Source organism: Nematostella vectensis, chromosome 9 (assembly GCF_932526225.1).
Source record: "Nematostella vectensis chromosome 9, jaNemVect1.1, whole genome shotgun sequence".
Taxonomy (NCBI): domain Eukaryota; kingdom Metazoa; phylum Cnidaria; class Anthozoa; order Actiniaria; family Edwardsiidae; genus Nematostella; species Nematostella vectensis.
In genome coordinates, this window is record NC_064042.1 from 11083036 (window position 1) to 11107922 (window position 24887).

At 39.4% G+C, this 24887-nt stretch overlaps 2 protein-coding genes across 2 annotated transcripts; one reads left to right on the forward strand and one right to left on the reverse strand.

Moving 5' to 3' along the window:
* Positions 1-2496: 2496 nt before the first annotated feature.
* LOC5507788 (potassium voltage-gated channel subfamily A member 1) lies at positions 2497-5453 on the reverse strand. Its single transcript, XM_032376521.2, has one exon. It carries the CDS (start codon positions 4731-4733, stop codon positions 3495-3497), a length of 1239 nt encoding a protein of 412 aa, XP_032232412.1. The 5' UTR covers positions 4734-5453; the 3' UTR covers positions 2497-3494.
* A 3669-nt stretch (positions 5454-9122) lies between these two features.
* On the forward strand, positions 9123-23299 carry LOC5507786 (protein IWS1 homolog). The gene is made up of 13 exons (XM_032376545.2): positions 9123-10124; positions 10324-10481; positions 10941-10986; positions 12107-12236; positions 15128-15170; positions 15554-15583; positions 17557-17711; positions 18503-18632; positions 18825-18942; positions 19246-19354; positions 19564-19629; positions 21390-21504; positions 22362-23299. The coding sequence occupies exons 1-13, from the start codon at positions 9278-9280 to the stop codon at positions 22482-22484; spliced, it is 2070 nt and encodes a 689-aa protein (XP_032232436.2). The 5' UTR covers positions 9123-9277; the 3' UTR covers positions 22485-23299.
* Positions 23300-24887: the final 1588 nt, after the last annotated feature.

Consider the following 24887-nt stretch of genomic DNA (forward strand, 5'->3'; position numbering starts at 1 on the left):
TAGACACGTAACAGCCCTTGAAGGAGCTCGTAAAAAGGGGACAAAATTCGTCAGTATCAATTATGCCATTTTCTACTGTGTAGCTGATAGGTTGAAACTTTGTTTATTATCGTAGTATATTCACTTTATTCTGAGATTTGCCCGAGGTATACTTAAACTTGAGCGTTCAACTAATGAATGTCTGAACACTGAGAATAGAAATGAGACGATTAATGCTAAATAAAATGTAATAAAAAAAATAAAATTCTGCCATCCATTATTTATAGACAGTGTCTGGAATATGATGGCTAATTTATGTGATTTTGTATTTTTCCGTTCTAAGTACTGTAAAAACTTCCTTACCCAAACTAGTAAGCAATGTGAGCCCCGTTTTAGTAATTTGTTTCTTTTATTTGCAAGCCTCGAGGCTTAGAAAGTTTTTTTTTTTCTGCACTCATGTTGTAAGTGTTTTTTTGTTGTGGGTATCTTTCTTATGAAGGAACAAGATCTGGTCGGTGTCCTCACATCAGTCAAGTTCTTATCGGACAGACTACTCTTGATGGAGATTGTAGAATTCTATATCAATTTATTTTTTATTTATTTTTTTATTTTTTTGTCTGGGCTGGACTGAACTCGAGAAACTGCGCGCTCAGGACTGCATGCTCGAGGATCCATCGTAGAGGCATATTTACAGTATAAAATGCCTTCGAGCTTGAGTTTTTTTTTAGCTCCGCATTATCCAACCTATAGCGACCGTGGTATGCGAACTCCATGTTTTGTGACGGAAAAACTATCAAAACCTACAAGTAGGCTATTTGAGGATCAAAATGAACCAATCACAGAGCAGCTCCAACAACTTCTTTCCTGCCCTTTTTTCAAGGTTTGAAGTTGAAGTGCAATTGTAAGCTTTAAGGTCATAGTTTGTTGATATGTGTACGATTTCCATTGGACTTCATTGTATTTATAAGACTTTTACGCCATCTTTGCTCGGTTTGTGAATTGTCAATGCGTTTTTTTTTTAAGAATCGCTTGTCGCGATGTTCTTTGGGGGATAAACTTTTTTAGGATGGAATACACATATAACGAAAAGGAGTACTACAATTATTTAATAAAAGATGCCTAGTTTTTTCAGGGGCGGTAAGGGTTATTTTCGTGATCCGTGAACGGACTTGTTTGTTTATCGTGAATCGTGAAAAGGACATATAAAAATCCGTGATTGCTCCTTCGTCGTGATTCGTGAATGACGAATCGTGATCTATGCTCTTTAAAAATCGTGAATCGCAAGTAAAGATTGATCCTTATCGTCAGTTTATCATTTCATCGTGAAACGTGATTTCCGAATCATTGAAACTCGTGAAACGTGCAGGTACCCCCCCCCCCCCCCCCCCCTTATTGCCCCTGTTTTGTGTTATTTCATCGACTCACTCGACTCCTTTGAGCAGCCCTGGCGTTGCTTTGTATCCATCTATCGTTTTATTATTTATCTCATCACTGTCTGTCTATAATGAGCATGATATGTTTAGACGTAGACAGGGGCCCTCTTGAAAATAACCACAATAAGCGACACCTTATCGTTTTCTCTCATTTACTAGAGCTTACCAATGAGACAAATAAAAGGAGACCAGTTTAGGAATCTTTTATACTGAGCTATAACAAGCATGGTATGTTTTGACGTAGACTCGGTAGATAATTGTTGTTTATAAATGTTTAAAGGAGGCTCCTGCTCAATGCCGAGTCACATAAAGAATCCTTTTCCATCGACTAATTCAAACTAGTAACTGAGAAACATTCAATCAAATATCATTTATAAAGTAACAGACTTCAATAGTGGATGGTTATTTTGAAGTTCTCTTGCAAATAGACCGATGTGTTTTCAATTAAAAACAATAACAAAGGAGAAGTTGATCTACATTCATTAAGATGCAGGTGAATAGCCGTGTATTGGTTTCCTATAGACAGACAGCACGACGGCACTCAAATAGGGTAGAATAAACTAGGTGAATAATCCTACTTAAACCCTGACATCCAACAGGATAAAATAACATGTTGTTGAATCTATTTCTTCCCTCGATGTGGTCTTTGCGGGAAATCCACTCATACAGTCGGTGTTTCAACACATTTTACACGACGAAGTTTAAGTAACTTTTTATACAACTTCAAAAAACCTCAAAATGGGGGTCATCCTAGACGGCGTTGTCAGCAAAGTTCGATGACATTGGTGAATTTATCCCGGGGGGGGGGGGGGGGGGGGGGGGGATTCTGCTATCTGGGGGGACTCACGCCAATGGAGAAACGTCAGAAAAAAAATTAGGAAATTTCAGAAACACTGAAAATGTATTTTTTTTAGTACTACTGTTAAGCTTTAGAATTTGCTTCGGCTGTACATAATCTTTTATTTTTTGGGGGGGTTAGAATTGCTTATGGCCACTCCCAAAGTGCTATTAGGATTGAAATTGAATTTGCCGACGACCTCCCCCCCTTCTGTTTTTTATTGGAAAATACAAAAGTCCAACAATATATTGAAATCATTAGTATTATTTAGTAACAGCAAAGGTTTAGAAGCTCAAATCAGATAAGGCCAAGTATTCGTTTAAGTACTAAACAGGTAATAAAAAAATAAAAATCAGAAGCGACTTTTTAAATCTTAATGGCCACTTTTATAAATTGTCATCCAAATAATTTGTAGCATTGTAGCGGCGTTCAAAAATAGCGCGGGTGACCAATAAACTCTTGGGGATATTGCATTTATCCTCACGGTATTAGTGATTTGAAAAGGGGAATTAAGTCATGAATCGACGGCCATTGTAAGAAATAGTGGCTTCTTTAGAATATGTTTGAAAGGAGCCACGGGCTATAGGATAATTTGGCTCCGAAATGAAGTCTAATGTCTTGTTAGTTTTGTATAAAGCACGTATTCCTACTTTGAATGGATGTATTTGTCTTGGTTTATTTTCTCTTAAAAAACACGCCGTTGGGGGTCGAGGTGGTCGAGTAACTAATTTACCAGGTGGCGGCGGTTACACAGCGCGTCGTTTGAAAGGTAGGGACAGAGCTCGCTGTAAGAGCGAACCAAGGCAAATACATCCAGTTAAAGTAGGAATGCGTGCTTATTCAACACTAACAAGACATTAGACTTCATTTTGGAGTCAAATTATCCTATAGCCCGTGAGTGAGCACGCGCAAGGTTTCTCCGTCATGTTGTGTTCGTATGAGTCTCGAACCGCGGGCGGTCAAGGCCGGTCCCAGTCCCTCGGTGATAAACACAGGTACGCCGTCCAAGGACAGAAACTGTCCCAGAGCAGGCAGCGGTCGAGAATGCACCAACCACATCCAGAAAGTGTCAAGATTAAGACCCTGAGGCAGTCCTACTGGGGCCCTTCGCTATTACGAACACTCCCGTGACCGTAATTTAGTGTTCATAATAGCGTAGAGACTTTATAATAACCTACTTAAACAACAATAACAATAAAATAGCGCATACTGGGACGTTTCTGCCTACTGAACTCCGTCTTCGCTTACCGGCCGCGAGTCTTACCCGTGTTGAAGTTCTTAATTCCTAGTTTGTGCCTTCTTATGGATTCCTGGTCACGCCTGCTATCATCCTCAACAACGGTACATTTAGTACTCAGAACCTTTTTAAAATTAGACACGAACAGAAACACCGGGAGCGCAACCACGAGTACCCCAAACACGCTAAGTATGGAGCCTACGATTTTCCCTGAAGCTGTGAGAGGATATTGATCCCCGTAGCCGACAGTGGTCACGGTACTAATTGACCACCAGAATGCACCAGGAATACTCTCGAACGTTTGCCGCCCGTGCGCCGTCTCTGCATAGTAAGCGGCGGCAGACGAAAGAAGTACACTCATTCCAGCGAACAACATAAACATCCACAGCTCATTTAGACTCATTAGGAACGTGTAGAGAAGCACGCGCATTCCGCTAGAGTATCGGGAGAGCTTGAAGATGCGCAATACACGAAGCATGCGAGCCGCGCGCATTACAGAAAGTGATCCTGTCCTGCTTTTCTCTACCGCTAACACGATATAATATGGCAGGACAGTTAAGATATCCACAACGTTCAAGGGCTGCTTACAGAACTTGATTTTCTCCGGTGCGGATGCCAGCCTAAAAATAAGCTCTATTGTAAACCAGATATAGCATGCCATCTCAATGATGACGTAGACATTTGTTGCCAACACGTTCGAGTTTCCAATTGAGGTTTCGTTAAATTCGAGCAGAGATGATTCCACACAAGGTATGATAACCGAGATAAGTATAACCATTACAGACCAAAGCGCAATTACGCGCGCTAAAAACGATGATTCGGGTACCGAAAATGCCAACCAGATTTTTTTTTGATGGTCGTTTTTGGGCAAAACCGCGTTTTTGCCCATTAATTTCTCTTCTAACTCCTCTCTTGCTGTTATCAAATCGCTGGGGATTTCGAAGAATCGCACCTCCTCTACAAATATATTTTCCGGGAGTAACTCAGGCTTGATAAGTCGCCCGCATGATTGGTAATAAAAGAGTATCGCATCAAATGCTTGACGGTTTCGATTAAAAAAATACTCACATTGCCTTTGGTCGAAGTATTGAGAGCGCTTGATTGGAGACCCTAATAAAGTGTTTGGGTAGCGCATTAGCGTCGATTCAAGGGTCTCGTAGCGCTCTCCGCTTATATTTATCACAATACGATCATTTAAATCAAGGTTACAAAACGAGACTGACTCGTAGGCTTCTGGGTGAGCCATGAAAAGAAACAAGATTGTAACTTGCCCGCATTCGCCGAGGAGTTTTGAAATAAATAGTACCCTTTTCAAGTACTTAAGACTTCTTTTTTCCTTTCTTGGCAAGAGCCGGTGCTAGTTAGGCTTTCGTTTTCATTGATTCTTTGGTTTTGCTGATAAGATATAAACAATTCCAGGATAAAACTTGAGGTGTGGTACTCGAAGTTTCGATTCAGCATTATAGTGCCCGTCGGAATTCTTCGCACAGGCCTGATGCTAGCTAGACTTGTTTCGATTCCACTCGAACCTCTGCGGTTGTCTCTTCTAGTTGGCTTTTAAAACTCATGTTTTCCATTTATATTATTTCGAATTCGGTTAATTATTCATAGGTAAATCTCCATTTTTGGCACAATATCTTTTCCTGACGCAAGGTTCCCAAATGTGAATACCTTGTCATAAACATCTGTATAAATCAATTTGTTATCGAAATTTGTACTTGATATCGATATGCCCTTTGTTTTGTTTTTGTTTGAAGTGCCTTATACAAAACTGATTCTTTAGTTTTGTGGGGACATGTTTCCGCTAATTACACCTTTACCTTAAATTAAAGTTCTTGCCTTTGAAGGGGTGCATATTTAGTATAAGCATTAAGCGTAATGTATTGATCAATATTTCAAATCATGCGGGAATTACCAACCACCCCCTTGGAAGAAAATGGCTGGATTAATCATCAAAACATGTAACAAGACTTTATTCCATTCAATAGCAACGGGTGGTGGGGTATGCGAAGATGGGGGCGATATCTAGTTTTGCAAAAGTGTCCTTTTTCTCTAAATTAAAAATTTCGATAAGCGATTTTATCAGAGTCATCTCCCTCATATGAATTCAACCGCATTTCGAAACAGGCAAGTTGAACAAGCCTGGTTTCAAAACATTGCCCAGCGGTACGTTAGCTACTGGACAATATCCAAACCCTACTAATAAACTAATAAACAGAATTACGTGAGTTGTGTTTAATTAGTTGTTACTGTCTCGTTTATAAGATACTGCTCCCTTGCCTGGGGTGGTATCCCTTCTATATGCCTTCGACTTGACCACATTTGTATATTTTTTCTTGGTATCCCTGCTCAGTAGGATAGATAGAGCACAATGAGTTTCTTATTGCCAATTCATATTTTTTATTTACAAAACATTGATATCACAGCAAAAGCTACATCACATCTGTAGGCACCAGTTGTTATGATCACCAGTTACTAAAACAATAAAACAAGCCAATAATATATTCACTAATTCACACACTAATTCACATCACATTTTGAAAGCTCTCTTTTAAAAACATATTTTAAACATCTCTTTTTTTTCACAGAGTATTATTTTACATCACTAGGAATTTTTTTTATGTTTCACCAGCTAGAAAATGCTTTAATGAATGATTGATTATATCGGCCATTTAAAATCTCCACTTGCACACTCCCTTTTAAAGACAAAACTTCGATTTTCTAATGCACTAATTCATACACGTCGTATGCATGGAATAAGTTCTGGTTTAATTCACCATCTTCCATCTTCATCATCAAATTAATTTTGTTATGTCGTGCATATTATAGGTATTATAATTTTTACCACGATTGGGGATAAGTACTGTTTGAACACAGCAGAAAGAGGACTCACAACTGTCTTTTAAATTTCTGTTTATCTTTCCTCTTACAAAGTAGCACTCGTTAGCCAAGTTTAGAAGTACCACTAACCAAACTGTTCTCATACCTAGTCAGAACTATATATTAAACACCTGTGTCTGATAAGCCATTCTTTAATTCTCAACAAACAAGTGCTGCCCTTGCCAACTAAAGCCTCTTTCAAACGGAAATTAGAGTCGATAAGAGTACAACTCCCATGTCCGTTTGACCATGCACTCGCGCGCACTCTCAACGACTTCTGTTCATATTCGACATGAGAGTTTTCAACGTTTGATCGTGTGAATAAGAGTAGTTTTGCGGAACAGTTTTCACAATAGTGGAATTTAACATGTAATTCCTGGCGGAAGGGGGCATTTTGCTAGTTACATCCCTAAATTTCATTTTTGTTTTCTTCTTTTTAATTCAGGGTGTTGTCAAGCACAGACGAACCAGGATAAGAACCAGTCCCTCGCGATCCTTCGGGAAAATAAAATATATAATTTGAAGCTGTGTCCGGGACTGTTTCCTCAAAAAAGCTAGTTACATTTCTATGTTAGCCTTGTGTGTTGAGTGTAATTGTGGCGCAGAAAGGGGTTTAGGCTAATATAGTAATGTAACCAGCTTTATTGAGGAAACAGTCCAGGACACATCTTCAAATTATATTTTATTTTCCCGAAGAATCAACAGGGAACTGATTCTTATCCTGGTTCGCCTATGGGTCAAATGCAGAGATCTATTAACTTAACAAACGGCGCGCGCACACTGCGCACCCCCCTTGGGGCCAAAAAGTGGTTCATTCCTTATTAAGGAATCTTCAAATACCATGCTTTTTCCATATGAAGCATATGACTGCCCCCCCCCCCCCCCCCCCCTCGGACAATCCTGGGTACGCGCCTGAACAAATCTTAATACCAATATAATTGCATGTCGCCTATACATCTAAACGCCGGTCAATATATCGATTTATCTTTAATAACCCAAAGTAATAAAATGGAAAACACTAGCACCTGTCTCTGAGTTTCCCAAAGCATACGTGATGCCCAGTAGGGAAGTCGTCTAGGGGAAAAGATAGTGATTGCTTTTTTTCTTTCCCGCCTAAAAGTGTGAAGCTCCGGGATAATCGCGCGCGCGAACAACCGAATCGCTAAGTAACGAGAAATCTCCGCTACAAAAAAAACATATTGCTTTTGAGAGGCAGGGTAAATCCCAATCTACACCTACAATTTTCAGTTGACAATTTATAGTTAACAACTATATTTGTTGGCATCTACACTTGCAGTTTTTCATGTGTGACATTTTTTAATTGCCGAGAAAAAAGCTTATTTACACTTAGTAAATAAAAATTGTCACGTAAAATTCGCCGACTAAAATTGTTAGTGTAGATGGGACTTAAAGGAGTACTACAAGCTACGCACCTGATCTTGCCAATTTTGAAACTTACACCGCATTCAAACCAGCACTCTTAAACCAGTTTAAAGGTGGTTTAATTAAACTGGTTTAAATCTCAATCTCCCAAGAGTGGACAAAACCAAGAACAAAACTGAATAGACTGTGCTGTACATGTTAGTAAGTGATCATTTAGCCAATAAGAATTCAACACAATGAGAAACTTGGCAAGTTATCATGCCCAGAAAAACCTTGTTAAACTAAACATGGTTTTGGTGTGAATGCAGCATTAGTTTTATTTTCAATACGCTCGCGACGGAAAAAGGGCCACGACTTCTTGACGCATGTTTATTTCATTTAGATGGTGGTCTTGATTTCTATTCACTTATGAAACATTAATATCGGCGGTGTGGAAACTTTTTAAAAAAAGGCACCCCTTATTAACAAAAGCGCCCCCTTTCATTTTTATTTCAGCTTTGGGGAAATAAATTAATAGTCTGATTCAAAACCAAGTACAACTTGCAAAAACGGATTCTCGTTGAATCGTGGGTCCACCCTAACAAAACAAAGCCGAAAGCTAGATCTTTAGAATCTATCAAGGCCGTAGCTAGAAAACTTTGTCCAGGTGCTCTACTAAGGGGGAAACTGCCCCACTGTAATACTTCTAAAAAATGTAGTTATATATAAAAAGACAGTTTCATGCTGGGTTTCTGTAAAAATCAGGTGTTCCAGGCAAGCTTAATCGGCATCGGCTTCCACACCTTGAATAGTGTTTAACAGCAATAGCCAAAATTAGCGCGTTCAACACATAAATTAAACATTATTCATCATACATTATTAATCATTAAGAAAAAGAAATATACAGCATAACCTCTAAATGGATCGGAAAATTGCTTCGTTTATCTATGGAAACTACCCTGGGTTCCAAGATGCTGAAATTTTCGAAGAAGATCAATCCTATCGTTATAAACGTATTTTATTTAACTTTTAGACTACGAGTTCGAGTTTTCTATGAGTCAATAGATAGTCAACGAGGCGCGTAGCTAGAAAGCGTAGCGCGTAGCGAGAACGTGTAGTCTAATTGTTTTAGTATAAATCCACTCACATACTACCTTCGAATAACTGACGATTTTAATAATAATTCATGTTGTTTTTGTGAAAAACGCCGGTTTTTTTCGCTACTCGCAAAACGATTTTCTATAGAGTAATTTTTCGGAAGCGATAAAAACCGCTAACGGGAGATGAGATTCAAGGCGGGAGAGCGGGAGAATGGGTCAAAATCTTGAGAATTCGCCTTATGGCGTGGGTAACCTGTGTAATAATAACCATAGTGCACTGGGCGATACCAATCCGAGGCCAGGCCACGTAGCCTATAAATTTCTACTTGCACGCTTGTAAAACTGGAAGCTTTGTGAGAAAGATTTTATACAAATATTCAGCTCATCCCAATGATCTTTTAACGACAAAAAGGGAAATATCGTAAGTCTTGACTATCCCTGCCTTGTCATGGCAGATAATGTAGACGAGGCTTTCGAGTCGGGCAACGAGGACATGGATAGACCGCCGACACCAGACTTCCACCTCGAAGGAGAAAAGGAGGATGAAGCGTCCGAAACATCGCCACGCGGCTCGGAAAACAGCGTGGAATCAAGGAGTGTAAGCCCAAAGAACGAAGAAGAAGATGGTGCTAGAGCCGAGCATCGGTCTACAGGCGAGAAAACACTGCCTACTGCCGAGAACAAGCAAGATATGGAAGATGCAAGTGATGACAACAAAAGCGAAAATGTCGCTTCCCCAGAGTGTTCCAACGAAGAAGAGAAAGAACCGGAAGAGATAAAAAATAAATCAGAAATGGGGGACTCAGATAAAGAGGAGTCTGTGAACGAAGAAAAAAGCGAAAAGGACGTTGAATCTTCTATGACACCGGAATCACCGCAAACACGGACACCGGATAATATGACCCCAGAAACTCCTGAGTCAGACAGTAAAAAGAATGATGAGGATGATGTGTTTGGGGATGAATCTAATGAGGGGATAAAGTCTGGTGATGAAGAGACTGAAGAAGTTACTAGAGATAAGACAGATAACGATGATAAAATGGAAGAAGATGAGGAAGAACTCGAGATACCTTTATCTCCTATTGGTGATCTGGGGTTATCGGGTAGTGAGACTGCTATTGTCAATGACATACTCAAAAGTGATGTCACTGATATGCTGCCACCTCATCCTGTGGAAGAACGTGATGAAAAAGTAAATGAGGAAGGAGGTGATAATGATGTTGTTGAGGGGGATGAGGGTAAAGAAGCACCTAGTGACAAGGAGGAGGAAAAAGTTGCGAAAAGGAAAAGACCAGGTAAAAGCACACTAAGAAGGGGTTGGGTTATTCCTGGTTATTCCAGCTTGTTCCATAGCACTGGCATCACCAGTGATCCTGAGAGAAACCTCTTAGAATATTTTAATAATTATACCAAAAATATTGTTGTTTTATTGGGTATTTTTTATTGATACTGTACTAGTTACTATTTTCTGTACATATATTCAAACATGTTCAGTGATCAGTGATGATGAAGACGAGGATGATGATGAAGACGCCGGGCCGTCCCAGCCCTTGCAAGATAAAGATCAAGATGAGGGGTCTGAGCAGGAAGAGGTGGGGGATCAGCTTATCGCTGATATCTTTGGTGCAAGCGATGAGGAAGAGGAATTTGAGGTACTGTATGCAAGAATATTTTTCATATTATTCAATTGTACACTGGGAAATTAGTAAACTCATGGCTGAAACCCTGATTGTAGGCATTTTTGAAAACACAGTCATTGTTGTTTCTTTTGTAGACACAAAAGGCTAATGTTCAAAACATCAGCCACGTATTTCTGTCTCCAGAAAAGCAAACAACACCCATGTCTCTAGTCTTTCAATTTATATAACTACTGTAATGTAAAGGATTCAATCTAAGCCATTGCCTACTACATTTTACCTATGATAAACCCAAAAAATAGTGTGGTTTTCACTCTAAGACTACGGAATGGTCTACTGTACATGTACTGTACTTTAGTTGGCTACTTGCTTCCTCCCTCTTTTTATACTCTTGGACCTTATACTCAAGGTTTTAGCAAAAATCCATAGTGGCTAAAAATGTAATGTCAATTATTTTTGATTTCCATTTATCAGGGTTTTGACCAAGAGGACATTGAAGTTACAAAGAAGAAGAAAGGAGGTACTGCATTTAATCATCCAGTTTAACTTAGTAGCAAAAATAGTTAGGAGATAAAAGTACAGTTGCAAATGTCTGCATCTTCAATTGACTATGGACCTTGGAATTTCATGTCATTCGCGATCTAATTCTATTGATTGTTTTCTTGATATTGTCATCATCATTGGTTAAAGGAGCATCTAAGAAGGGGGAAAAGTGCCTTTGATAAATCTTCAAAATTGACTCTGTTTTAATGCCCATTCAAAAGCTAAACCCAAGTTTCTGTTACTGTTCTTATTAGCTAGCATTTTATTTTCAAGGATAATTGTTTTCTGATTAAAAAATCAGTGAGATGAAATTTGCAGTCATTTGTGATGTTTAGCAAACGAGTGGAGGTCCAGCGATCACTATTGGAAGTCAAATCAGGCACAAATTTTGATCAAAGCGAGTACTCAGTATCTTTATTAGAAGGGTAATTGAATATTCAATGCTGACAAGAATAATATCGCTGGTAAGACTTAGTGCAAGGTTTATTTATTGCATTGGTAAACACAACTTGACGTATGTTGTTCACTCCATTCGAGTATTGCTTTTTCTATCTCCCTCTTATCTCCTCTTTATCTCGGATATTTTTGCTACTGGTAGTTTCTGCTTATTCCTAGTCACAGTCACCACCTTGGAAGAATAACCGACAAAGTTAGAATATTCTGTTAGTAGACGGAAGTGTAATTTTTATTTGTTCATCCACGCAAAGCTCCTAAGCGTAGTAACTCCGGAACTTATAACAAAACAAACATCGAATATGAACCACAACATTGCCACAGAGTGTTCGATATGCCCTTGAGGGACCTCCAAGCGCAGAAAACATATAGACGCTTAATTAATCAATAATTAGATATTTCTCAGGGGGAGTAATTTTAATTACTGTTTTTAAAAAAAAACAGTACAATTAACTAGTGCAATTATCTTGCAATCTTTGTTACCCGATACTCTTGTATAATGAAGTCTCTGATTGATTACTAAAATAGGACACAGGCTTCCAGTCTTGCGAGTTACTGTGACCCACTTCCTTGAAGGTCCCTATAAAATACAGTAATATTATATACTCGACTTCCCCCTTTAAAATTAATTGCACTTTTTTTAGTTCTCAGTGAACAGCCCAAGGACAAGGGTGAGGCGGAGGGAACGACTGGTGAAACAGACACCACGGAAGCCATGAAAGTACCCCAGCCACCCAAGGAGGAAAGCAGTGACTCTGAGGATGGGGGACAGGGGTAAGATTGTTACCCTAGAGACTTAGCAGTCAGGGGTGGGGGCCTCTAAGGTGCACTCTGTCAGTTGCCTTTTTCTCATCCTACTGTATGTAGCAAAATCCATAATGTGAGCATGCATCCATTTTTATCAGCTGATCTGGGAAAACTATTGTTGGATTGATTGGATTGGTATAAGTATCAATATATTTGTATAACTGTTTTAGACAGTTATTTGAAGTTTTCCACAAAATTCGTTTTAAATTTTTAAAGAACAATAACAACAAAGGTGTGGCCTAAACTCTTTAATATTTTTGGTAACTTGGCGCGACTTTAGATGCTTCACATAGGTGCTTAGAGGAAAAGGAATGAGCGAATAACAAAGGCAATAGTAACTCTTTGATCCCACATGAAAAGGGGTGAGCTAAGGGTCAACACTCCTGAGATCCTTTGGAGAAACCGTGAAGTACAGTAGTTTTTTAAATACTTTTTGTAGTGAGAAGTATGTTACTGTAGATATACAGTATATACTTTTTGGGGGTTTGGATGTTCACATTTTCCCCACCATCCCCATATATATTATGTGTTGGCCCTAAGTAAATACATACAGTATGAAGCAGTTGAGGACTGCTTAGAGTTGCACCATCTTTGCTGTCGTAGCGAGGTCGCCTGAAGCGACCGAGCGGAGACAGCAACTCTAATCAATGAAATGCAGGCTTCAAAGGACAAACTAGGCGCGCGAGCATTTCTGGTCACACTTTGAAGTGTGACCAGCCTGCTTTGTGCGTTTGCAATCGTAAGTGTGCATGCGCCAGCTCGCATGAGTAACAAGATCAAGATGGCGGTCATTAATCGCACGGACAATATTGGCAGTTTTATTGGAAGGGAAAGCATTTTCAACTATAACGAAGTTAAGGTAGGTTAGGGTGTATCGTTTATTGCTTCTTTCTACCAGCTTAAGATTTTCTTTGATTACTACTGTAAAGGAACAAAAATGACAGGGATTACCTGCTAGAACCGAGCAAATTGAAACCTCGATTGATTAGCTTTTTGTTAGGGAGAGAAATACCACAAATATAAATTATATACAGAAGTGAAGTATATTTTCTTTAGTCTCAGTATCTTGGAACTAAGCCTGCAGCATGGAAGTTACTTTAATTAATTATTAGTATGCACAGATTTATAATTTGATTTTGGGTGGTTAGTGGACTGTTTTGATAGAACCTTTGCTACATCAAGTCGCCTTATCATTTCTGTTTTCCATTTTATTCTACAAAATATTTTTGGGTCACACATGTTTACTGCCACATTGATATATTGCTCAATTTGAGGAATCAAATGTTTACCACAAAAGTAATACATGTAGGTCCTTCCAGTGAGAGTTTTGTTAAATTCGTTCTGACATTGATAGCTGTCTATAACTACAATTTCTTTAATTTCTTAGCAATCATAATTACAGATAATGAATAGATGTATACAATACAATACAATCCAGGTAATAGAACATGTATAGACCATATGCACACAAGTATTCCAGATAAGTTTGTTACATGTGAGAAAAACATCTTTCTCTGATCACAAACCTATTTGGCTTTGTGTTTCCATCCTGAAGTACTAGTTTCCACAGTATGAAATGAAATCAAACAGTTATTTAGAGCCGATGTTGTAGTTCCCAGAGCATATTAGTAAATATAAGTATAAATAGTATAAATATAAGTATCCTTAAGTTGTCTTTTTTGTGCATTTATGTTCCAATGTTCCCTCTTTTCTTTCAGGCATTAAAGATGCGACACCCTCAATGGAAGTTTCAATTATTATAGTCTTTGATAAACAAGAGGAGCTATTAAAGAAATGAACTGCTTATGGAAATGATGGGAACAGAGAATACATATAAAAAAGACAGGCCAGGGATCGGACTGGGTGACCCCAGCTGTTTATGATGCATTTGAAGCATATTGAACCACTAATACACTACATGGTCATCACAAAGTGAAAATGCTGTTTTGTGACAAACTGAACACGAACAACTGAACATTGTTGTTTATGATAAATTTGATCCCCTCCATTGATCCCCAAGATTTTGCATACAAAGACACAAATTCCGAATCAAATGGATAGCTAACAGTACCAGAACAGTAACAGCACTGTTTTATTTTGATGCTGCCAGACTTTGGAAAAGAACCTTTCTTCCAATACAGTTAATACTTTTGTTTCAAGATAGATTCTATCAACTGCCTATATTGAACACAAGTAAAAAATTGAAGAAAAGCAAAGCCCTTTCCACAAAATCTTAAATAAAGAGTAATTAAATAGTGAAAATATAAAATAAAAAATATTGCTGTGATAAAACTACAGTATCATTACTATTTATTCGTTAATAAGTTCACGTATCTCGCACTATGCAGTGCAGCTGCCTATTTTTTGTTGTTATTGTTTATTGTTTCCGGTGCTTCATGTAGATTAAATCATTCTCCTGATGACCAGTTTCTAACGCTCGATTCTTAAGTGACATTGATAAAACTTGGAAGAGAAGGGAACCTTGCCCAAAATATATTTGATACACACATGCACATTTGATGGAACAATAACAGACAAACATTTTTTGTCCAAGGAAGAAAGACTGTTTCAAAATAATGCCTCTAAGTAGCCATTGCTCGATATCCAACCGTTTCTATTTTCAACTTTTATGGGTTAACAAGAAAATTATTGAATAGATGTACAGTAGATACAAGGACAATACATAAACTTGATAATAGAGAAGTGACCGTAAAAGCTCAGCTAGAAATCGGGTCTACTCATCACTGACCTGTAGTGACAAATATTACAACGACAGCACTCGTACCAGATCGGTAAGCTAGTTTTAAGGTATATGGTTGTGTTTGGTATTTATCTTTTTATTTATTTCTATTCTTCAGGCCCCCTGTCTGGGATTTTGATGTGATTATGGCTCAGAAAAAGGTAACTTATTGACAATTTATTTGACCATCGCCAAACATGAAATAATAATGACAATTTCTAGAACTGACCAGAAGTTTGGAGTTGATCATAATTTTTAGACACAAATTGTATCAGCCAGAAATATCCATTTTTTTCATCCCTTAACAATAAATTTAACAACCCACGTGCATAGAAAGTGCTTCACTTCAACATTACATTACTTCACTGTTTTTTTCGGCATCCTGTTCTCTAACTTAATATTTTTGAATCTTAATATTTCTAACTTAATATTTGAATAATATCTGAATTTTTTCTTCTGTTGTTCATGTTTGTGAGAACGATACATACATTTTGTTTAGATAGAATGACTTTAACCATGTTTAAAATTAATGTTTTCTCTTCAGAAAAACAGAACCAAGAGAAGAAGAAGAGGGGTAAGCTATTGTGCTTTTTTAACAAAAGTGTGCTTTAGAGATTATTTATATACTATATTTATTAAATGATGATGATGATGTACAGAATAGTAGGCGGGTTGTATTGGTCAAAATCATGAACCATACACTGAGTGGAGAACAGGAGAGTGATAAATAACCACGTCTAGTATGTGTGAATAAGATTGCATATCATGAGACAAAATGATGGCCTTCCTGTTTTTGCCAGAAGCATTCATTTTACTGCTCGAACTGTTAATGGTATACTATAGTTTATAGTGCTAAATGTTAGTCATCATCAACCTTACAGTACAGTGGTAGAGGGTTACAGTATACATTATTAAAATATTTTAAGTGTTCATACTGTAATTGCATCAGCCTTGCTTTTAACACATTGACCCCTCAACCGGCCTGTACCGGCCTGTAAAGATTATTTTTTTCTTTGACGGGCTGTATAAAACTCAGAATGGGGGGAGGTATCTGTTTTCAGTCTGTTTTTTGTAAATTCAGCTCAAAAATAGCCAGGAGTCAATGGGTTAATCCACCACCCCTAGATTTTAATCAAAATAACTAGGCCTTTTTAGACTTGTGCTGTGAGATCCACCAGTGGATTGGATCACATATATGCCATTTCAAGCAAGTGAATATCTTTAACTTAGAAAATAGAATTTTTTTTTTTACTTGGACATGACTGGACTCATTGATAGAGATGATATGCATAGCTTTTTTTTTAGAAAAAAATGCCCAAGAAAACATCAGATTCAGGCAAGGTTTTGTGATAAGATTACTTTGATGGTGAATATACAGGAAACGTATCAAAAGTGGGTTGACACTGCTGCTTTGAATTTATAATGGCAAATATTTTTATAGAATTTTGGCTCCCTGTGGTTTCCCCAATGGTTTTAACATAAAAAAATTATCTGTTAGAATATCAGCCATAACTTAATGGAGGCTTGTTTGTCTATCAAGCAGAATTTGCTTACACTGTTGTATGCACCTAAGCTTGCGAAAAAGGCATTGTTCTCAGGCAGTGAGGCAAGCATAATTTCTTAGGGTGTGTAGGTAAACACATTGACCCCTCAACCGGCCTGTACCGGCTTTGGGAAGTACCCACAACCCAAAAAATTCATAAATGCAAAATAAACACAACAAGATAAAGATACTCAGGCATCAGTCTAAGGGATAAATGGTCTTGAAGATATACATCCAACAAAGGTGTTGGCAACTACTCTTAAGCCAAATAATAGCACAGGTTGTTTGACTAATTTCAAATCGAACAAGGAAAGAAAAGCAGAATCACCCCTCAATAAAACGCTCAAAATACCACACAAGGGAGAGAGATCAGCAAACACAGCTCAAGACACAAATAGATACCTTTATTCTGATCCTCCAGGTTCATTTCCATGGCCTCAAAACACAATGTCCACTCCTTGAAGGCTTGTAAAACCACGAAGATGCCTTTACAGATTGCAAAGCATTCTGGGAGATCCAGGGAAAAATTCACGAGGGGAGGGCCAGTCAACACTCCTCTCCCCAAAGTCAGATGTCTTTTCACCCTGAAGCCAAACAAATCAATTCCAGGTTATACAGACCCAGAATAGCAGTGTAAACAATTTTGGAATCAATTTGGTTTCAGAAAAGACAGCACTTAGGAGAGCTGTGGTGATTCATTAGAAAATTATTTTCTCTCCCAGGCAAAGCCAAACAAGAAAAAATCATCATGAATCCACCTTTGCTTGCAAATATCCATAAGCAAAGCACTCAATTATGCCCCAATAGACTTCATGATGCCCTGAGACACTCTCCTAATATGCTCATAGCTGTATTTTTGATGAAAAATACAAGCAACCATCAACTTGTGCTAGCTTCAGCACAACGACGAGGGATTAAAAGTGGGGGCCGCAATGTGGTGACCTAATTGTAGAAATGTAAATTGATAGAGGGGTAATGTTAGAATATTTCTTGTCTTCAATCAGGATGGTGATATCATCAGTGACAATGACGACCTGGTTGTTGAGATGATCAAGCAGATGAAACAAGCGGCGGATGATGACAAGCTGTTGAATGAGGCAAACCAGGCAGCAACCAAGAAGCTCAAGCTGTTACCAGTCATCCTAAAACACATGAACAAGTAAGTTCTTTTTTATTTAAATTATTTTTTTCTGTATGTACCAGGGGCCGGTTCCTAGAAAGCAGGTTAACACTAACCCAGGGATAAATACGACTATCTCGACATTTGTTTGGGTAAAAAGGGCACTCATCCCTGGGTTAGCGTTAATTTGCTTTCTAGGAGCCCAGCGCAGGCACATACAGTAGCCAGGATTTGATGGGGGAAGGGGGGTCACATCTATTTCAAGTAATGTTGCCCTCAGAGAATAATGTGCTGATATTGCATTGTTCACATTGCTTCATGGGTAACAAAGTAAGAAGCAAATAAGCGTACAAACCCTAGCATTCTTGATAACATACAACCTTGAACGTTCAAATTCAGCCATTTATTAGTTACCCATAATAATAATGATACAGTATACACTGTAGTTTCTTAGCAATTATTGCAGCCATAGACTGATGGTGTCTGTCACTATAAAACAATTTATATAGCCACATCAACAATTACAATGTTGAACCATACTTCAATTTGACAACTTGTCTGAGTCTGTATTCATTAACCCCTGCAGGTAACAATACAGTACCTGGATTCTCGGGTGCAACCTTATTTAAAATACAGGTGTACTGTAGATAAGTTGTGGAAATGTGTAAAAGCTTGCAATCAAACCCAACCTACTGTAATGGTTTGGCAAACGTAAGTAAAAGTCACATGAAGCCATTTAACGTGCTACCAACTTTACACAATAGTGTACTTTGTTACTCAATTGTTTACATGAACTGCAGGCTTATCACCTAATCAATCTTTGTTTTCAGGGCAGATCTCCAGTACACGTTCATTGACTCTGGGGTGTTAAACGTGCTGAAAGAATGGCTGTCACCGCTGCCTGATGGCTCCATGCCACACCTGCAGATCAGAACAGGGATACTCAAGATACTCTCCACGGTGAGGGGGCAAATAGTTAGCATCCCAACTTTAAAGTTCTACCGGGCACCAAGTCCTGAAAAAGTAGTTTAAAAAATCTGAGCTTCTGAGAAACTGTTCCTGTGGGGGTGCCTTGTTTTGGGGTATCTTTTGCTGGGGAGGTTTTTGTGTGTGTCCGCAAGGCGATGTTGACAGCTACCCATTTGTCTTCAGTTTCCAGCGCTTGATACAGGGGCGTTAAAGATGAGTGGCTTAGGGAGAGCAGTCATGTACCTCTACCGACACCCTAAAGAGACGAGACAAAACAAGCAGGTCGCTGGAAAGCTTATAAGTGAGTGTGTTATCCGGGGAAATTTTGAGGACATACTGTATGTACCGTAGAGCACATTACTGAGTTAAGCCTACAGAACTTTAATTTAGTGATTTCCCGAATACCCGGGGAATTTACATACGAGTTATTTTACAACAGCAGAGCAAAGTAATTTTGTACCCAAAACTTGCTTTTAGTGAAGTTTTCAAAAGTCTTTGAATCAGGAAATATTAAAATGAAAGATCAAATTAGACATTTTTTCCCGAATTACATACTCAGGGATACAAAAGATCCCGAATATGAATTCCAATTTGTGTTTTGCAGATGATTGGGCAAGGCCGATATTCGGTGTGACGTCAAACTTCAAGTCTCTGAGCCGCGAGGAGCGTGAGGAGCGAGATTATCAGAACATGTCCAAGAGGCGTAGACTCAGGTATGGATGGGACGTGGTTATACACCCTATGATAGGGAACTGTGCTTTAGGAGCCTTCTAGGAGGCTTGCTTAGATAACTTGTTTGGTCAGGATCCAACACGCACATTAAATGTGAATGTGAATTGCAAGTATATAATTCGAGATGTGGTATACTATGTGATATTATTAAACATCTCGCGAACAGATTGTCTTTTCTGCTCTTTTTCAGCTCAGCTGATGGGGAAGGAGGAAAAACCCCACGATCAATCGACAGTGCACTTCAAGGGGAGAAAAAGTGAGCCGTTATTTGGAGAAGCTCACTTAACTATCCCATGTGCTACTAAATGAGTGCACGTGTTACTGACCCGTGTGTTGCATTATACGTGTTACTAACCCGTGTGTTGCGTGTATATCTCGTGATACGTGGCACTAACCCATGTTTTGCGTGATACGTGGTACTCACCCTTGTGTTGCGTGATACGTGTTACTAACCCGTGTGTTGCGTGTATATCTCGTAATACGTGGCACTAACCCATATGTTGCGTGATACGTGTTACTAACCCGTGTGTTGCGTGTATATCTCATTATACGAGGTACGTACCCGTGTGTTGCGTGATAAGTGTTACTAACCCGTGTGTTGCGTGATACGTGGTACTAACCCGTGTGTTGCGTGATACGTGGTACTAACCCGTGTGTTGCGTGATACTTGTTACTAACCCGTGTGTTGCGTGTATATCTCATGAAACGTGTTACTAACCCATGTTTTGCATGATACGTGTTACTAACCCGTGTGTTGCATTATACGTGTTACTAACCCGTGTGTTGCGTGTATATCACGTGATACGTGGCACTAACCCATGTTTTGCGTGATACGTGGTACTCACCCTTGTGTTGCGTGATACGTGTTACTAACCCGTGTGTTGCGTGTATATCTCGTAATACGTGGCACTAACCCATATGTTGCGTGATACGTGTTACTAACCCGTGTGTTGCGTGTATATCTCATTATACGAGGTACGTACCCGTGTGTTGCGTGATAAGTGTTACTAACCCGTGTGTTGCGTGATACGTGTTACTAACCCGTGTGTTGCGTGATACGTGGTACTAACCCGTGTGTTGCGTGATACTTGTTACTAACCCGTGTGTTGCGTGTATATCTCATGATACGTGTTACTAACCCGTGTGTTGCGTGATACTTGTTATTAACCCGTGTGTTGCGTGTATATCTCATGAAACGTGTTACTAACCCGTGTGTTGCGTGTATATCTCATAATACGTGGCACTAACCCATGTGTTGCGTGATACGTGTTACTAACCCGTGTGTTGCGTGTATATCTCATAATACGTGGTACTTACCCGTGTGTTGCGTGATACGTGTTACTAACCCGTGTGTTGCGTGTATATCTTATGATACGAGGTACTTACCCGTGTGTTGCGTGATAAGTGTTAATAACCCGTGTGTTGCGTGTATATCTCGTGAAACGTGGTACTTACCCGTGTGTTGCGTGATACGTGTTAATACCCGTGTGTTGCGTGATACTAACCCGTGTGTTGCATGATACATGATACTAACCCGTGTGTTGCGTGATACGTGATAATAACCCGTGTGTTGCGTGTATATCCCATGATACGTGTTACTATCCCGTGTGTTTCGTGATACGTGTTACTAACCCATGTGTTGCGTGATACGTGTTACTTACCCGTGTGTTGCGTGTATATCTCATGATACGTGTTACTATCCCGTGTGTTTCGTGATACGTGATTCTAACCCGTGTGTTTCGTGATTCTAACCCGTGTGTTGCATGATACGTGATACTAACCCGTGTGTTGCGTGTATATCTCATGATACGTGTTACTATCCCGTGTGTTTCTTGATATGTGATACTATCCCGTGTGTTGCGTGTATCTCTCGCGATACTTGAACTACCCGTGTGTTGCGTGCCTTCCTCGTGATAAGTGTCACCCGTGTGTTGCGTGTATCCCTCGTGATAAGTGTCACTAACGTGTATCTCTCGTGTTACGTGTTACTAACCCGTGTGTTGCATGTTTCTATAGAGCTCTTCGTCCGGGTGACAAGGGATTCGTGATGCGTGCGCGTGTACCGTTACCGTCAAACAAGGATTATGTTGTGCGACCCAAGACGAACGCTGAAGGAAGTGACTTTGTCCGAGTAAGTACAAAGCACGCTTCTGTGGACTTCCCATATAAACTTAATACAATACAAAAAGACGTCAGTCAGTTGAAGGATATTTGTGTGACAGTTACAAGTGACCTTACTTTTAAATATTTAGCGAACTCTCGCCGATGTTTCCAACTGCTAAATCGCCTTCTTCCGTAATTTATAACCCTTTGAGTTTTTATTGGCCAGCACTGAATGGTTTCCAATCACGTCACTTCTCGGTTTCTTACGCCGCCATACTCGAAACGTTACAGCGAAGGCTTTTAGAACACTCGGATTCTTACGCCGCCAAATTTAGATTCATTCAGTGTTCCACAAGCGAATGGGCTTTTCATTGGTTGTTATCACCACATCTGTAGATAAGTATGAAAATAATTGATATCAACATCACATCTGTAGTTTAGTATGATATCAATTGATATCAACATCACATCTGTAGATAAGCATGATATCAATTGATATCAACATCACATCTGTAGATAAGTATAACATCAATTGATAACAACATCACATCTGTAGATAAGTATGATATCAATTGATATCAACATCACATCTGTAGATAAGCATGATATCAATTGATATCAACATCACATCTGTAGATAAGTATGATATCAATTGATATCAACATCACATCTGTAGATAAGTATGATATCAATTGATATCAACGGTTGACCAAAACAAAAGGAATAGCTGGTAAACATAGTAGAGGGAGTAGTAGAGTAGAGGGCTCCCTCTACTAACTATGTCGTAAACTACTTTGTTGTTTTTATGCCCCCAAAATGTTCTCAGAATAGAGAGTTAAATGTCTGTGATCGATTGATTTAATGCTATTGTGTTTGGCGTTTCAGTCCACCAAGAAGACCGTTACCAAAGCGGACAAGCTCACTCGGAAATTAAAGGATAAAAAAAGGGCCAACAAAATGCAGAGGGCTGTCAACATCAGCATAGAGGGTAGAAAGATGAACCTGTAGTCAAGGTAACCGCTGACAGTTGCTATAGTAGCGGTACGACGTCACAGCCGATCTTAAGTGCTGTCTGCCGCTCCTTAATAAAAAAACATGTAAGGAGGATACAGCCCTAGGTATGGAGACACTGTTCAGTTGTCACAGAGGAACCCGACACCTTCCCAGGTGTCTGTTGTAGCCAGACAACTCGACATAGGGCGGGACAGTTACCCGACACAGGGTGCCCATGTGTTTATAGTAGCCATACAACACGTCAAATGGCGGGAAAGCTGCCCGTCACAGGGTACCCATATGGCTACAGAAGGCGATCAAGCATACAGAGAAGTCACTAAAGGACAGGAAAGCTGCCCGACACAGGATGCTCATGTGTCAATAGTAGCCATATAACTCGTCAAATGGTGGGATAGCTGCCCGACACAGGGTGCCCATGTGTCAATAGTAGCTATATAACTCGTCAAATGGTGGGATAGCTGCCTGACACAGGGTGCCCATATATCAATAGTAGCCATATAACTCGTCAAGTGGTGGGATAGCTGCCCGACACAGGATACCCGTAGGTACCATAGTAGGCAGACAATTTGGTTAGATCGCGCGAAACACTTCAAACAATATTTTTATAAAATACCCTGGTAAAGCCATTTTGTCGTTATTTTAATCGAGCCTGATGCTACCTAGTTCCTTTTATACCCTAATAAATATATACCTCACATCTCGATCGTAAGATTTATTTCTCGTTGGTTCCGCGGAAATGTGAAAATGTAAATAAGAGTAAATGTTGTGATACACAGACACTAAAGTGAATAAAACGTTGAAAACTCTTATTGGTGTCTTTTAGTAAGATTTTGATCAGTTGTACTAGATCAAAAGATGAGAACAATGACTTCATGTTGATTTAAAAATTAGAAAAGGTGCCCAAATTTTTACTGAAGACATGATCGAGATCGCGGCTATTTGACCGTACGATCGCAACCGATCGCATTCCTATCGCAAAGTGGTTTCCATATCGCACACGATCGTAGGGTGTTCCCAGATAAAGTACACGATCGCATGGGGAGTTTCGATATAATCGTACACGATCGCAGGGTGAGTTTCCATATAATCGTACACGGTCACAGAGTGAGTTTCCATATAATCGTACACGATCGCAGGGTGAGTTTCCATATGATCGTAGACTATCGCAGGGTGAGTTTCCATATAATCGTACACGATCGCAGGGTGAGTTTCCATATGATCGTAGACTATCGCAGGGTGAGTTTCCATATAATCGTACACGATCGCAGGGTGAGTTTCCATATGATCGTACACGATCGCAGGGTGTGTTTCCATATAATCGTACACGATCGTAGGGTGAGTTTTCATATAATCGTACACAATTGCATGCTATCGAGTTCGATTATATACAAACCAGCGCTTACTACTAATTTTACTGCTTATAAACTATTCAACCAAATAGGGACTTGCCCTAAAAGATCACTTGACTTTTTGGGCGGCAAACTAGCGCGCTCAGGGTTTTAGCGGCAAAAATAACAGCAACAAAAAGCAACTTATATAACGCTTACGGATAAAGCAAAAGAGGGTTTATTTTTATTTAATTATTCTATTTTTTGTCGTTCTCAGGCGTGACGGGCGCAGCCATTTCTGTTTCTTTTGACTTGAATTTGTCACCCAAAAGGTCGTGTGACCCCGTAGTGCAAGTCCCCTATTTGGAAGATGCTAAAGGGCAAATCACTCCGCTGTAACTGTGGATTTGTTCTGGCCGGAACTGTCTTACTAGGATTTTCGTTCCGGTCTACGACTTTGACCACCAAAATTGTAAACAATAACACTTTGGGCGCAACAAACATGACCTGTCAATCAAAATGCGTGACGTCAGCAATGACGTACCTGAAGTTATGTTTCTTGGCAGTACTAAATGTACTTTCAAATGTATATAAAAATCTGGCGATAGGGAAACTACATCTAAACGTCCCCTATTTGTTTTATTTTGAGCGTGAGAACAGTGATTCCTGATCGTGGCTGATCCTTTTTTCCACCATTTTATACATACTTTGTACATATACTTTGTATATAGTATGTGCATTTCCGGTTGATTAACATGTCGCGCTCCACTTTTCCCTATCGCCACTTCAGTTGCTACATTCCCCGCTCACTCTTCCCTGCACCATGTTTCTAACCCCTCTTTCTTTTCCCCTCAGCCACACAATTCATTTCTTAACCAGGTCGTTTCCCCTCCGCAACAACGCGCTAGGTGAGCATTTTCTCACACCTTCAATCCCTATATTTGTTTTATTAACTTGTCAATCATACGACATCTCGTCACCTCACTAGCCACATACCTCAATCCACACTTACTTTATTTCCCTCACCAACACTCACTAGAAGTACACACCTTTTTACTTATTCTACATT